At 44.7% G+C, this 16,838-nt stretch overlaps 1 protein-coding gene across 1 annotated transcript in view; it reads right to left on the bottom strand.

The window, feature by feature from the left end:
- Positions 1-16,838, bottom strand: part of LOC121274330 (zinc finger protein 271-like) — a 175,088-nt gene that overhangs the window by 37,299 nt on the left and 120,951 nt on the right. The window contains exon 4 of the mRNA XM_041181572.1: positions 7,411-7,544. Coding sequence (XP_041037506.1) covers positions 7,411-7,544 — 134 coding nt within the window. The remainder of the gene's footprint in view (positions 1-7,410; positions 7,545-16,838) is intronic.

Here is a 16,838-nt window from a genome sequence, read left to right as displayed (position 1 = left end):
GGTCTCCTGGTGGTTTATTGAGTAGCACCACAACTAATTATTTTAGTTAGAAGTGACTTTTAGTGCAAAGAAAATGCAAGAAGAGAGCAAATGTACTCTGGACAGGATAAGGAATGAGACAATACAGTTACTAGGGGAAAGGGCAAGGCCAGGGAGTGGGTGATTGAATCTAGGAGGCAGCCTAGACTGCACAATCAGGATGCATATATACTGAAAGGATTAACCTAGGAGTCACAAGTGTTCACTCCTTACATACACCTTTAGTCATGCACACATACCATTACTCAATTCTAACCTGGTCAGTTTACATGCTAAACAGATGTCCCTGACTGTAGATACTTATTTCCTATGTGTACCTATACCAGGCATTGTTCTCATTCATGTAAGACGCCCATTCCACCAACCTGTTTATGTGCTTTTGATGTTTACCACTACCCTCCTCGTTCCCCCAACTGCAAGTTAGGTGTTATCTGTGAATTCTGAAATTGCCTCTCCCATGTGCCTCTCTCTACCACTCAGATTCCTATTTGGACCAAGAACCTTCTAGTCAAGGAAGGTCCCCTAAACACTTTTCTAAAATTCCTCTGATCCTTTCCTTTTGCTGAAACTTTACAGCGATCCATATTTGGGAAAGTAAAGTCCCACGATATCAGCAAACTGGGGCTCTTGCACATCACTTTGATCTCTCTTCAGATTTGCTCCTCTATCTCTCGCTAATTACATGGAGGCCAATAGAATACCCCTAGTAGCATGATCATCCCACTTTACTTCTCAACTCTAACCAAATGGATTCTGCCCTCACCCCTGTTAGGAAAATCTTCATAAACTGGATTTTTCTTTTAAAATGTGGTAAAATTGCTATATCTGGACATATGGATACTGACCTAGAGTTTTTTTTTAATATTAAGGGTTGTAAGTTCACCTTGGAACTGTCACCAAGCATGCCTTTTCCATTAAGTCACCTGACCAACATGGGACTTGAGAAAGATCTGTTTATTTGTTTTGAACTGCAATCATTTTAATTGATGGGTGGAAAAGCACCTGGAAAAAGGCGCAGTCCAGGGATTTACTGGAAATCACATGGCAGAGAGAAGCTTTAAATTTTTAACCTATTGTTTTGTGAACTAAGTTGTTGGGGAATAAGCTGAGTAGGGAGGCTACCTTAACTGACTCTCTCTCTGCCTTGGCTGAAATTCTGTGTGTGGTTATAAACCTGTAGCCAGAGAACCCTCATCTGAGTGTAACCTATCTGAACTTTGAACCTACAAAGCTGAGACAGGAAGAATTGGCCCAGGTTTAAATGCCCCTCCACACCAAAGTTCCATTGGTGAGAACCTCCAGTCATCTCCTGGGACTTCACACAAGGGAGTCCAGATTTTTTTTTTATTCATTCATGGGATGGGGGCTTTGCTGGCTAAGCCAGCATTTGCTGCCAATCCCTGATTGCCCTTGAGAGCTGAGTGGCTTGCTAGGCCATCTCAGAGTCAACCACATTGCTGTAGGTCTGGCATCTAAAGGACATTAGTGAACCAGATGGGGTTTTATAACAATCGACAATGTTTTCATGGTAATCGTTGGATTTTAATTCCAGATTTTTAAAAATTGAATTCAAATATCACATCTGCCATGGTAGGATTGGAATCCAGGTCCCCAGAGCATTACCCTGGGTCTCTAGATTGCTAGACCAGTGACAATACCACTACGTCACTGCCTCCCCCTTCAAACCTTATCCTTTTCTTATAACATTTTTTCCAAATGCCCACCTCTGCAGGGGCTAGTTGTGTGTCCTTTGTTTGTCGGTGTGTGTGTCTGTGTGTGTGCTAGGGAATTTTTTAAGAAGCAATTGATAGTTATACTTCCAGATTACAATTGTGTATTAACCAGTTCTTGCAAAATGTTTAAAAAGAAGTTTTTGTTTTGTAAAAGTTCAATCATTCGGAGTTTATTGAAAGAAGCCTGGCTAAAGCCTCTTTTATTCTGGGTACCAGCAGTGAATTGGCTTCTCTGATTTTTTAAAATTCATTCATGGGATGTGGGCATCGCTGGCTGGGCCAGCATTTATTGCCCATCCCTAGTTGCCCTTGGGAAGGTGGTGGTGAGCTGCCTTCTTGAGCCGCTGCAGTCCCTGTGGTGTAGTTACATCCACAGCGCTGCTAGGAAGGGAGTTCCAGGATTTTAACCCAGCAACAGTGAAGGAACATTGACATATTTCCAAGTCAGTATGGTGAGTGACTTGGAAGGAAACTTCCAGTTGGTGGTGTTCCCATCTATCTGCTGCCCTTGTCCTTCTAGATGATAGTGGTCATGGGTTTGGAAGGTGCTGTCTAAGGAGCCTTGGTGAATTCCTGCAGTGCACTGTGTAGATGGTACACACTGCTGCCACTGTGCATCGGTGGTGGAGGGAGTGAATGTTTATAGATGTGGTGCAAATCAAGTGGGCTTCTTTGTCCTGGACAGTGTCAAGCTTCTTGAGTGTTGTGGGAGCTGCACTCACCCAGGCAAATGGGGAGTATTCCATCACATTCCTGACTTATACCTTGTAGATGGTGAACAGGCTTTGAGGAGTCAGAAGGTGAGTTACTTGTTGCAGGATTCCTAGCCTCTGACCTGCTGTTGTAACCACAGTATTTATATGGCTGGTCCAGTTCAGTTTCTAGTCAATGGTAATCCCCAGGACGTTGATAGTGGAGGATTCAGTGATGGTAATGCCATTGAACATCAAGGGGTGATGGTAATGCCATTGAACATCAAGGGGTGATGGTTGGATTCCCTCTTGTCGGAGATGGTCATTGTCTGGCACTTGTGTGGCCCGAGTGTTACTTTGGTGAGTAAATTAAACTTTTAAACTAATGTTATGACCTGCCGAGTAGTGTGGCTAAATAACCTGCGCATTTTTCCCATCCTGGTTGTAACACCCCTCCTGAACACCTCTTTTCGCTACTACAAAGCCGGACGTGGCTATTTGTACTCATACCTCCCCAGTCTTTTTCACCACACTTTATCCGGTTATATGCATGAATTCCAAACCTGTCTTTGCATTCCTTACATTACATTCATTTGTTACCTGCTGTCTGTCTATCTTCTCTCTTATGGGTTCAAGTCAACTTCTGGGACCTTTAGTTCTGACTAGTCACTGACCACTCTGGGTACGAGGCATTTGGTACAGACAGTCATAAGTTGATTAAATAGAGGCACAAGTAGTGTAACAAAATGACGCTTTGCGAGGCAGTAGTCACACTCTGCACTCCGGACTCTCCAGTTGATCGGGGTGCTGCCTCCTCTGTCCTTATTGCTGCTGTGTTCTTGTGTACCATAGTTTATCTCCTCTTCTCTTGGTTGTGTGTTAAGGGTCACAAGTCTCTTCTTATCCCCTTTCTGAGACCAGTCTTGTGCCGTATTAGGTGACTGGTTAATCTACCTTCGAGTAGGGTGAAACCTTATCCTAACCAGTCTGATCAGTTTACTACCGTTTTATCATCGGCCTGATTAGTTTACCATTAGTTCATTATTGTCTATTACTGTACTGTAAACTTACCTGTCCCTTATGCATGATATTTTTGTCCATTAAACATAGTTAACATAACACCATTCTTTATCTTTGACATTGTCGTATATAGTTGAGCAGACAAAAATATTTCTCTAAAATTCCAAGCCAGAGGTCAGAATACTTCCTGAACTAAGCTGTTAGAACAGCTTGACAGTTCTTTCCATCTCCCCCGCTCCCCCCAACAAACATTGGGATCTTACGTTATTTAAAAATTATGCCTCACTTGTCAGCATTTTCCAGTGACCCCATTCTCCACTGACTCGCCAATATGCGAGAAGTGGGAGTGTTGATGGGATAAGGTCGAGGGAGATTTCTTCTGACAGTGAGTGTCACCCTGCCGCTGATCTTGTGGTTCAGTTGGTGGAACATCTCCCAATGTACTGAAAGGCAAGCTTTTAAACCCCACTCACCAAGCCTCCTTAGCACCTTCCAAACCCACGATCGCTACCATCTAGAAGGACAAGGGCAGCAGACACATGGGGAACACCACCAACTGCAAGTTCCCCTCTGAGCCACTCACCATCCTGACTTGAAAATATATCGCCGTTCCTTCACTGTCACTGGGCCAAAATCCTGGAACTCCCTCCCTAACAGCACCATGGGTGTACCTACCCCACATGGACTGCAGCGGCTCAAGGAGGCAGCTCACCACCACCTTCTCCAGGGCAATTAGGGATGGGCAATAAATGATGGTCTAGCCAGCGATGCCCACATCCCATGAATGAATAAAAAATAGACTTACTAGCCACTGAAATGGTGTTTAGGGCGCTATTAGATAGACTGTTATTGACCCTGCAAATCCTTCAAACACCCAACACCATTCACCAGGGCAGAAAAGAGCGCCAAGATACGCAAACAAAATGAATGTGTGCCAACGGGTCTGTGTCTTTGCCACATTTAAAGCTTCAACATTATTTTGCAAAGAGCATTATGGTCCTTGTGCAGGCCCTAGGACGTGGGTGGAGACCTGATTAGGGACCAATAACATTTTGTTTAAAGTAGGTAAGGGTTAAGATTCAAGACATCTGCTTTTGGAATAAAGTCACGAGATTCCACGGGTTTTTTGAACAAACAGAAACAAAATTTATTACACAAGTTCAGAAAGATAAAGCAATTTACAGTATGTATCTTATACTCTAACATTCAGGGTAGTATGAGGTACATGTGAATTAACAGACAAACTGTGGTTGAACACACCATACTGCAGAGTAAATGACAGATGCAACCAAGACTGTGTCCATGGATTTCTCAAGCACCTACCCAGACCTTAATCAACCAATATCACTGAATGAGGGTTTCCAATCTGCACCTTTGAAGATCCTGCCTTGGGATTCTCTCTAAAAGTTTATCCATGGATTCTCGAATGCACTCACACAGCTTACAAGCACACTTTCAGATCTCTGGCTGTGCCAAGCAGAACACCACTGCTCCAAAGGGGCACCCTCCTTTGCCCCAATGGACCACAGTACAGAGTCAGTCTGCTTACTGCAGCTGTTTGTTTAATTTAACTTAATTGGGCCCTGTTGTGTCCCTCTGTCTCTGTGGCACCTCTTGGCTGCACACTCCCTCAAAACTGACTCACTGAAGAAGAGTTGTTCAATGACCCATGAACTGTTCTGGGAACATATCAAGTTGAGATCATGGTTAATAATGTACCCTGGGCTGTATTAATAGGGGCATAGAGTACAAGAGCAAGGAGGTTATGTTTAGTTCATATGAAACACTGGTTCAGCAACAACTACAGAGCTGCATCAAGTTCTGGGTGCTGCAAATTAGGTATTAGAGAGGGTGCAGAAAAGATTCAAAAGAATGGTTCCAGGGGTGAGGAACTTCAATTACATAAATAGATCGGAGAATTGGGGACTGTTTTCCTTGGGGAAGAGAAGACTGAGAAGAGATTGGGTAGAAGTATTCAAAATCATGAGGGGTCTGAAGAGAGCAGATAGGGAATAAAAACAGGCCCTATTGGTGGAAGAATCGAGACTGAGATGGCAGAGATATAAGGCAATTGGCTGATAGAAGTGGTGGAGACAGGAGGAGGTTTTTTCCACACAGCCAGTTGTTAAGCTCTCAATATTCTGTCTGAGAGTATGGGGGGAGGTAGATTCAATCAAGGCATTTGGTGGGGGGAGGGGAGTGGGATTGGATTCTTTTCTGAAAAGGAAGAATGTGCAGAGTTATGGGGAGAAGGTGCATTGGTCATTTGGAGAGCCAGCACAGGCATGATGGGCTGAATGGCTTCCTTCTGTGCCATAACAATCCTGTGATACTGTGATGTCGAACACAGATCCCACACTCTATCCAAAACATTCACACTAACCCCAACACAGCATTGGATAGGGAACGTTCTTTCTCTTAGTGAGATTCTGTCTTCTATTTTGTGTATGTCAGTGTGGATAGTCACTGATGCTGTTCCCAAATGTATCTTGACTCCACATTCCGTATGTGAGTGTGTGTGAGCCTATGTGTCTATCCATGTGTCTATCTATGTGTCTCTGTGTGGGTCCATGCATGTGGCTGTCATTATGTGGGAGCGTGTCTCTTTGTCACCCTGTGTGTATGTGCCTCTTTGTAGTATGGGTGTGTTTCTGTGTGTGTGTTTCTTTGTGTCTCTGTGTGATTGATGCAGGGTAAAGCTCACTTGACACAGTCCCATTAAACTATCCCAGGGCAGGTGTAGCATGGGTTAGATACAGAGTCATGCTCCCTCTACACTGTCTCACCAAATCTTTGACACAACACGTTAGAGAATTGGAAGAGGAAAGAGAGGTTGGAGATGGAATGGTACTTTGAAAGATCCGTGGGGTTAAGCATGGGTTGTATGAGGACAGGGTGGAGGACTGCAGCTATATAAGTTAGGGGGACAGAACCCGAGGAGCAGGAACAGTTAGCAAGATCAGGTGACATGGGGGGGGGGGGCGTAAGAAGAGACTCATCTTTGCCCATCTAGGCAACTGCCAAGCCCTGTCGCCAGAGCTGTAGGCTCCTGTGCTCCCCCTCTTTACAGGTAATGCCTGGTTGCCAGATGTGTAAGTCCAGATGTGAAAACCCTGCTTTCCCAGTCTGTCACAGGAGTGTGGGTGGGAAGGAGAGAGGGAGGGACTGATCCTCCCCACCTATTCCTGATGTCCTCCAGTTAGCAGGATTCTGGGGATAAATCTTACATTCATGAGATGGAAACACTGAAACCCATCTCTGAGCTGCCTCAGTTCTTTAGTATATTAATTAATTGAATAGTGGAGGTTCCTGGATATTTCACCAGGCTCCTGAACTGCTCTCTGAACTTGGACTGAGTAAACCCATAAATAAGCGTGTTTGCGCAGCAACCTAAACTCCACAGGATCAATCTGGCTTATTCAAATGTATATTCAGAATCATTGTAATCCATGGGATCTGTTACTGTAATATTATAATATAAGAATTCTATAACATTTACCAGCCAGAGAAGTATGAAGCTGCCAAAGATGGTGAAGAGTAAAATCGCAGCCATCTTTCTGCTCCCCATCTCTGGGTCACTGTGATTCTCCCTCTTGCCCTGACATCTTAGTCCCTCATGGACTTTACTGACAACTATAATGTGTCTGACTGTCAGCATGTTGAGCAAAGAATTAAAGTGAAAGGGAGCAATGGGGTTAAACCGTATCAAACCAGTCAAATCCCCAAAAAATGTTAAGGTTGAGGAAAGAGCTTGGGAAATAATAAAAATTGATCCATAGCAGAATGACCTCAGTGATAATGACCAGTAGATCCGCCATTGCCATGGCCACCAAGTAACCAGTGTTACATGTGGAGAGGCCGCACTTTCCCCGGGACAGGATCACAATCCAGGCTGAATATAATAGCTTGGTTTGAAATTGCAGTACCAAAGTGCATGATTGATGACCTCGCCAGGATCAGTTGTAAAGTAGAAAGGGATGTTTTTTAAACAGAGCAAAATGCCAGCTGTTGCCAGGACCACAGCTGCAGTTTTCTCCATGCAATATTTTGTCCTCAGCTTCTGGAAACAAATGACCACAAATCATTCAAAGGAGAAAGTGATGGTGAACCAGACAGAGCAGGCTGTGGCTCTACCAGTCAGCACTTATATTACACTACAGGGGTAATGAGAAGGAAAGATATTGGGAAATAATAAAAATTGATCCGTAACAGAATGACCTCAGTGATAATGACCAGTAGATCCGCCATTTCCATGGCCAGCAAGTAACCAGTGTTACATGTAGAGAGGTTGCACTTTCCCTGGGACAGGATCACAATTGCCACTAAAGTAACTATAAGAGAGAGAACATTAAAATAGACTGGAAGTTACTGATGAAACATTCTTGCCTTTGCACCAGACAGCAATTTCATCACAAAAAATGGGCGGGCTGGGGTCGGATGAGAGGTTAAAATCTAAAAAAAATGCACACTCAATTCAACCCTGCCTCCAACCTGTGTTTAATGGAGTTGGGACAGGGGTAGTCAGGCAACTGCTCTGAGGAGGCGGATTGGCATTTTAAATATGTCAATGAGACAGCAAGTCTCAAATCTAATCTATTTTACATGGTTAACTGTGTCCCGCCCATTAGTTTCCCTGTTTGTTCCTTTATCACACAAAAATTGGGATTGATGATAAAGCACTCCGGATTAGATCTCTGGGATCAGGCTCTTGGGATAAGGCACCGTGGATTAGATCCCTGGGATCAGGCACTTGGGATCAGCATGCTCCCAGGACCAGGACCATCCAGGGATCAGACCCGCTGGGATCCAAGCCCACCCAGGATCAAGCTTCAAAACTGAACTGGACCCCGGGTTGCAACCCTCCTTGGAACAAAGCCTAATCTGACTGGACCAACCAACACAGGATTGGTCTTCACAGGATTGGCTTTGTGGGATCTGACCACTGTGGGATGTACACCCACCTAGGAATGGACCCAGAATCAGACCAGTCCTGGGATTACACCAGCCCCAGGACTGGACCAGCTTTGGGATTGGAACCCAAGGTGTCAGACCCAAGTGGGATCAGTCCCCACAGGGTCAAATCCAATGGGATTGGACCATGCATGAACCCTATGCGATTTTCCCCATTCTGGAAGTGGACAACTGCCTGGGATCAGGATTTCAGGATCCTGCCAAATTCCCATCCTCAGCCCCACATCCTTGGAATCGGATATCCCGGTGTGCTCAGAACCCCCAGAACCAGAAGCCCCACGATCACACCCCACTGGAATTGCATCACAGGACTGCAAACCCCACCCAATTGGAATCTCCAGGATCGGATTCCCCCTGTCTAAACACAACCAGTATCAGAATTCACCAGGATTGGAACCTCAGGTACTGGACTCCCCAGTGAGTCCCAACACCAGCTCAGACATCTTCTCATTGGGACCCTCCGTCCACTGCAAAACCCATCACTGTCCGATCACCCAGGATCCCAAGACCTCAGGATCAGGTCCTCCCAGCATCAGATCACCTCAATCAGGATTGGAAAGCTGGGATCCAACTTTGTAAGGCTTGGAAGCCCCCCCGGATCAGACACTCGGGATAAGAGGCCCGTGATCACACCTTCCGGGATTTGAACCCCAGGGATCAACCCTCCAGAATGTGAGCCCAAGGATCAGACCCCTGGAACTGAGCCCCACGAACTCTTCCGGGTGCGAATCATCCCGGAGCTGGACCTCCAGGATCAGGCACCTGGGGTTGTACCCTATGCGATTGCATCCCAGAAGACCAGGCCTTCTTCCTTCACTTTCAGTGACTCTGGTGCAGTTATGCTCCATTAATAAAAGGCTGCCTGAGAAAATTGGAGACGTGGTTTTATCTGTAGTGTTTATTTTTCGTCTCAATGTTGAATCCTTGGAGAGGGACCATGTGGTGGCTTCATGCCTCCCGTGACTGGGGCTGAAGTGCATTATCAGCCTCCAAAATGACATTCTCACTTAGTCATGAAATGTTCCTTTAAATTTTCTTTTAGTTACAAATGCGTATTTGCCAAAAGATAAAATACAGGACTGCTCCTGGTTCGGCTGAAGTGGGGGGGATGTGGGAGTTACAGGATAGAAGGGTTGAAGTGAGATGTAGAATTCAAGTGACAAATATTAGCTTCACGCTGGCAGGCTGAACAGCGGAGGTTCAGCCAAGCAATCGTCCAATCCGCAGCATCCTCAGATTCTGAAGCAGTCCAAGTCCAAATGCAGCAAGACCTGGACAATATCCAGGCTTGGGCTGACAAGTGGCAAGTAACATTCAAGTGTCAATGACCATCTCCAACAAGCGAGAACCCAATCATTGCCCCTTGATGTTCAATGGCATTACCATCACTGAATCCCCCACTATCAACATCCTGGGGGTTGCCATTGACCAGAAACTGAACTGGACTAGCCATATAAATACTGTGGCTACAAGGGCAGGTCAGAAGCTAGGAATCCTGTGACAAGTAACACATCTCCTGACTCCCCAAAGCTTGCCCACCATCTACAAGGCACAAGTCAGGAGTGTGATGGAATACTCCCCACTTGCCTGGATGTGCGCAGCTCCCACAACATGCAAGAAGCTTGACACCATCCAGGACAAAGCAGCCCCGCTTGATTGGCACCACATCCACAAACATTCACTCCCTCCACCACCGACGCACAGTAGCAGCAGTGTGTGTACCATCTACAAGATGCACTGCAGCAACTCACCGAGGCTCCTTAGACAGCACCTTCCAAACCCACGACCGCTACCATCTAGAAGGACAAGGGCAGCAGACACATGGGGAACACCACCACCTGGAAGTTCCCCTCCGAGCCACTCACCATCCTGACTTGGAAATATATCGGCCGTTCCTTCACTGTTGCTGGGTCAAAATCCCAGAACTCCCTCCCTAACAGCACAGTGGGTGTACCTACACCACAGGGACTGCAGTTGTTCAAGAAGGCAGCTCACCATCACTTTCTCAAGGGCAATTAGGGATGGGCAGTAAATGCTGGCCAGCTAGTGATGCCCACATCCCATCAATGAATTTTTAAAGTTATTTATAGAGGGATAGAACTGATAAGCCGATGCTGTGCTAATATGGAACATTGGTTACACAACACTTCACATTTTGTATACCATCTGGTTTCCCCATTACAAAGAGAAGATGCAATTAGAAGATGCAATTGTGTAAGAGAAGATTAATTATTTTAACTAGGATTATGCCAGAACTGAGAGAAATGCACTATTCATTTCATTATTAACAGTTCCCAAGCGTTATTTACTACCCTTGCTCTAATCCCAGTATTAAGGGAGCCCGTGTGTATGTACCTTGCTGTCTCCCATTTCACTGAGCAAAGTGCTGATATTTCTCAGGTGACACGTGTAGACACGCTGAATGATACATAATGATAAAACTGTCAAAATATTTTTCAGCTACAGAAGGGATCAGTTCAATAGCCACAATTCAGTATCATCCTATGCCAAAAAAGATAATAATACACTGCATCCATGACTCACAGTGTCAGGGAAATATAATAATTTTCATAGTGTTATTGGAATTTATTGTAAAGCAGGAATTGTGTTTGTGTGTGTGTGTGTGTGTGTGTGCACGCGTGCATGATTGGGGGGGGGGCGGTGGTGGTACGGGGAACTTAATTAAATTAAAGACAGCTGATCTGAAGGCTTTGATATATCAAAAGAGAATCTAGGTTTGAAATGTTAACTAGGCAAACATGGCTGAAGTTTTAGAACGTGGTGTGTAAAGGGGACATTTGCATTTTTAGATAAGCCAGAGTAATTTGAATTTCAAAAGAGGTGGTGAAATGTTACACTTAGCCAGAAGAAGCCAAACAATGTGTTTACTTTTCCCAAAGCTTACTGATAAAATTGGTACTCTGAAAGATTTTTATTATTAGAAAAGTAGAGTTGAAAAGACTTATTGGGACAATGGGATTTACATTAAAAAGGGAGAAACCTGTACAAAGGAGATGAGATTGTGTGTAAGAAAAGGAATTCTAAGATCCAACAAGCTTGAAAAGCCTCCAGCCTCTAAGCCTCAAGTTGCTGTCTTCAAGAACTGAAGTGAAGAAAACTCACTTTGAACTCGACTGTTCAGCATATCATGTTTCTTTGCCTGGGTCTTTTAAAAATCTATGTGTTTTACTGTTGCCTTAATGGAGGTGTAACTGGGAGTTAGATTAACTAGGGGAGCTAGGAGTTATCAAATTAGTCATTTGTAAACCTATGTATGTGCTTAAACTCAATCCTTTTTTTTATTAATAAAGTTTAATTTAGTTTTGTAAGAAACCCATAAGACTTGGTGGTCTTATTACTACTGAATTCAAGGCACACATCTCCAAATAAATACAAACTGTAAAATGGTTCTGGCAGTTTTTCCAGTTTCCCTCTGGGATTTGAATAGCTCGGCATTTACCATCTGCTGTGCCACAACACAGAGCTCCCCAGGACTCTATTTGAGGATGAGGATTAAGCAACACCAAAACAACTAACACTTGTACAATACTTACACTCGGACTGGGAACAAGTCATTATACTGAGAACTTAAATGAGGTAGCAGTGCTGCCCTGCTTCTTACCTGTCTGTAAATAGTAAATAACTGTTTCTGTTGGTGCCGTTCAATAGGAAACAGAGTAATATCAATACATTTCACTTTACACACTTATAACAAACATCTTCGTCCATCCAAACTGTGCCCCTCTTCTGTTTGCAGCTGGGTGTGCTTGGAAAGGGGGCACGTGGTATCCATGGCCTCGCTTCAGGCCTTACATGACCAGTGGGCACTCCAGGGGCTGGAGTGCATTTTCAGCCCCCAAAATGACATTCTCATTTAATTACGTATGGCTCCGTTGAATTTTCTTTTACTTACAGCGCTCTTTAAAGGTCTATTCATTGGTTTAATTAGCTTTTCTTTATTGGTTAACTAGTTTTTAAATAGTCATTTAGTCGTACAGCACTTGAGTATCGCTGAAAAAAATGGACACTTTAAAGCTTTCCATCTTGCACTAATCAGGACACCTCACAAGAATATCAATATAAAGGGGAAAGCAACAATTTATGCTGCATGTGAAAAGAGTGCTGATTGGTTGGCAAGTGGACTCTGATTGGTAGAGGTGTTGCCATGGAAAATGCAGCAGTGATGATGACTGACACTTTCTCCAAGGCAACGCTTCTACCAATTCGAGTCCGCTTGCCAACCAATCAGCACTCTCTTCTCATACAGTATAAATTGTTGTTTTCCCCTTATATTGGTATTCTTGCAAAGTGCCCTGAGTGTAAGACAAAAAGCTTTGACATGTCACTTTTTCCAAGCAGTAACTTGCTTTCGTTTCCACCGGTATTCAAAATACTGTAACCAAACATCTTCAACAAACAGTCGAAGTGCCCCCCACATCACCACCCAATATCCCCCACCACCCCCAACACCCCACCCCCCACCCCCCATCACCTTTTGCAATTGGATGCATTCGTAAAACATGGGAATAGCTCCATAGAGTGATGAGATAAGTTACGTTGCCCGGAAAAATAGCTTCATTCTAGCTAATGGCCCACAATGAGTATAATCCTACCGACAGAGAGACAACCATGCTCACCAGAGTCACTCTGGTTTGTAACGCACACTTGGGGAAGTTCTACAATGACTGACAATTCCCGTACCGATGTCGACCAACAGTTGCCAGCACTGAGGGGAAGGCGGTCCCTGACTTTGCGTCAAATCTTTGAGAAATAAACAGAAATATATCTTTCGATAGGAGGAGAAGGATTACAAAGAAGAGTTAATACTTGGAGCTTCTATTCATTACAACGATGCCACTTATCTGTATAAGGGTGACCCCAAGAATAACACGTAACATCATCAGTCACCGAGTGAAACCAGGAACCAGTTCACACAGAGTTGAACAACTCCAGAGGTCATAGCCACTCACCTGGAACGCCAAGGATGGCCAGGAGTGTGTAATATATTTTCATGATACTGTCTATTGGCTGAAACATTTTCTATGGGAAGTGATCTGTCCCTTGGTGCTGTCAGCAATCTCTCTGTATTAAACTCTGAGCCAGTGCATTCCCTGATCCTTTAATTTAAACCTTAGCTGATCCCCAGGGGGGAAAGAAAGGTTGCAACATCGTTCAGTTCAGTACCTACACATTCAAACGAAGGGCTTACGACACTGAGATAATTCCCTGCTGTGTTTAGCACTGAGACTGAAATGGGAAAGGAGTCAAGCTAAAAATAACAAAAACACATAAGTTGTGATCTCCCATCACTGGAGTTGTTGATTCGAACGCCATCTCTTGATAAGAACAGAAAATGCTGGAAAAGCTCAGCAGGTCTGACAGCATCTGCGGAGAGAGATACAGAGTTAACCTACAACACCGTGTCTTGACATCTTGATGTTTCGGATATGTCCTCCGCTCTGCCCTGACCATCCAGCAATTAATTTCCAATTGTGAGGCTTTCCCTTTCAGGGTTATTTTACTATGCTTGGGGAATGTGACTGGCACTCACTAAATTGGGCCTTTGTTTTAAGTGATTCTTTTGTGTAGCAATGCATTGCACAATTCAACTAATACAACACCTGAAACCAATTCGAATCAACTAACCAATGCAGCGCTTCAGTAGCACAGCACCTCAAAGGAAAACAGCACCTTAAGTCAGGAGAACACCTCAAGTCATACATCCCCTCCAACCAATACAGCCCTGCAACTGGTGTGAAAATTCCAATGATGCAGCTCCTCCAACAGACACAACTCTTTCAGCCAAGACTGACCAACCAGTACACAGCCTCTGACTGAAACAGACCATCCCCAACCAAGACAAAATTTACAACCAATACAGACCCTCCAACATGCGCAGGGCATTCAAATGATAAGGAACATCCAACGGACACAGCCCCTCTGATAAATCCTGTCGCTTCCACCCAAACTGATCATACAGCTAATGCGGTCCTTCAACTGATAGAGCATCAGAAGCTATGAAAGGAAAATGTAGCTGTTCTCAAACTAATCCAGTCCTGAAAACTAATAATACACCACCTCAAAAGTAATTATCATGGGTGACTTTAATCAGTGTCCTCAGCCCAACCATCTTCAGCTGCTTCATCAATGCCCTTCCTCCCATCATAAGGTCGGAAGTAGGGATGTTCGCTGATGATTGCACAATGTTCAGCACCATTCGCGACTCCTCAGATACTGAAGAGCATGTCCAAATACAGCAAGACCTGGGAAATATCCAATGGCAAGTAACATCCGTGCCACACAAGTGCCAGGCAATGACCATCTCCAACAAGAGAGAATCTAACCATCGCCCCTTGATGTTCAATGGCATTACCATCATTGAATCCCCCACTATCAACATCCTGGGGGTTACCATGGACCAGAAACTGAACTGGACTGGCCATATAAATAGTACAGCTACAAGGGCAGGTCAGAGGCTAGGAATCCTGCGACAAGTAACTCAACTCCTGACTCCCCAAAGCCTGTCCACCATCTACAAGCACAAGTCAGGAGTGTGATTGAATACTCCCCACTTGCCTGGATGAGTGCAGCTCCCATAACAGTTAAGAAGCGCGACACCATCCAGGACAAAGCAGCCCCGCTTGATTGCCACCACATCTACAAACATTCATTCCCTCCACCACCGACACACAGTAGCAGCAGTATGACCATCTATAAGATGCACTGTAGGAATCTACCAAGGCTCCTTTGACAGCACCTTCCAAACCCATGACCACTACCATCTAGAAGGATAAGGGCAGCAGACACATGGGAACACCACATTGGATTTCCCCTCCAAGTCACTCAGCATCCTGACTTGGAAATATATCGGCCGTTCCTTCACTGTCACTGGGTCAAAATCCTGGAACCCCCCTTCTAACAGCACTGTGGATGTACCTACACCACAGGGACTGCAGCGGTTCAAGAAGGCAGCTCACCACCACCTTCTCAAGGGCAACTAGGGATGGGCAATAAATGCTGGCCCAGCCAGCGAAGCCCACATCGCATTGATGAATAAAAAAAAAATTCTCGAATATAGACTGGGATAGTGGTAATAATACGAACAAGGAGCAGGAGTAGGCCATTCAGCCCCTCGAGCTCTACCATTTCATAAAGTCATGGCTGATCTGATAGTAACCTGAAACCTGAAATCCCACCTACCGCCGATAACCTATCACTCCCTTGTTTACCAAGAATCTATCCACCTCTGCCTTAAAAGTATTCAAAGACTCTGCTTCCACCATCTATTCAGGAAGAGTTCCAAAGGCTCACAACCCTCTGAGTGAGAGGGTTTCGCCTCTTCTCTGTTTTAAATGAGCGACCCCTTATTTCTAAACAGCGATCCCCTTAACAGTAACATCCTCTGCACATCCACCCTATCAACACCCCTCAGGGTCATTAAAGATTTCAATCAAGTCAGCTCCTAACATTTGTTTTTAATGGTCCATGGGATGTGGGCATCACTGACTAGGCGAGCATTTATTGCCCATCCCTAATTGCCCTTGTTCAGAGGGCATTTTTATGCGGCGGCCCCATTCCAGTGGGTCTGGAGTCACATGTAGGCCAGACCAGTTGAAAGCAGCAGATTTTCTTCCCTAAAGGACATTGGCTGAACCAGATGAGTTTTGTTTTTATGACAATCGACAATGGTTTCATGGTCATCAATAGACTTTCAATTCCGGATATTTATTGAATTCAAATTTACGGAGCTGCCTCACAGAGATTGAAGGGCTTTTTAAAAAAAAAGAAATAAATGCAATAAAAACTTACTGAAGCATGTATCCTCAGGTGACTGCATCCTACGTGCTGGGGCATGTTTGTATTTTTCAGAAAAAGTTTTTATTTAATTCGTAAAAGCTTTAGGAAGCCTCATCCCGCCCGTGGATGAGGTTTCCTAAAAAAAAACGTAAAGGCCGCTTGGCCTTTTCGCCTGCCCGGCAACCGTAACATTGGACAGACAGCCTGAAATTCAGCTTTATTCCCTGGTTGATGGCCTGAATAGGCCTATTAATTATCGGCAGGCGCGCAGCCGACTCCGGCGCGCGCTGGCTGAATGAAACGCCGCCAAACAGCGCGATGAGGTCAGGGTGCGCGCCCGATGTCATCGCGCGTCATTTTACGCGCCAGTGTGTCACACGCTGAATGTAAAATCCTGGCCCAGAACTCCCTGGATGACAGAAGAGGTAGGAATGAAGATAACTAAGAGATGGCACATGGAAAATACAACTGAGAACCAGACTGAATCTAGAGGGTTCAGAGGGGAGGTGAGAAAGATAATAATAGTATGAAAAGAGGCTGGCTTATATGAAATGACATCCCAAAGTCTCATGAGCACATTTCTTAG

The sequence above is a fragment of the Carcharodon carcharias genome, assembly GCF_017639515.1.
Source record: "Carcharodon carcharias isolate sCarCar2 chromosome 36 unlocalized genomic scaffold, sCarCar2.pri SUPER_36_unloc_1, whole genome shotgun sequence".
NCBI classification, from domain to species: Eukaryota; Metazoa; Chordata; class Chondrichthyes; order Lamniformes; family Lamnidae; genus Carcharodon; species Carcharodon carcharias.
The sequence above is the reverse complement of the archived record's forward strand: the minus strand, read 5'-3'. Positions and strand labels throughout refer to the sequence as shown.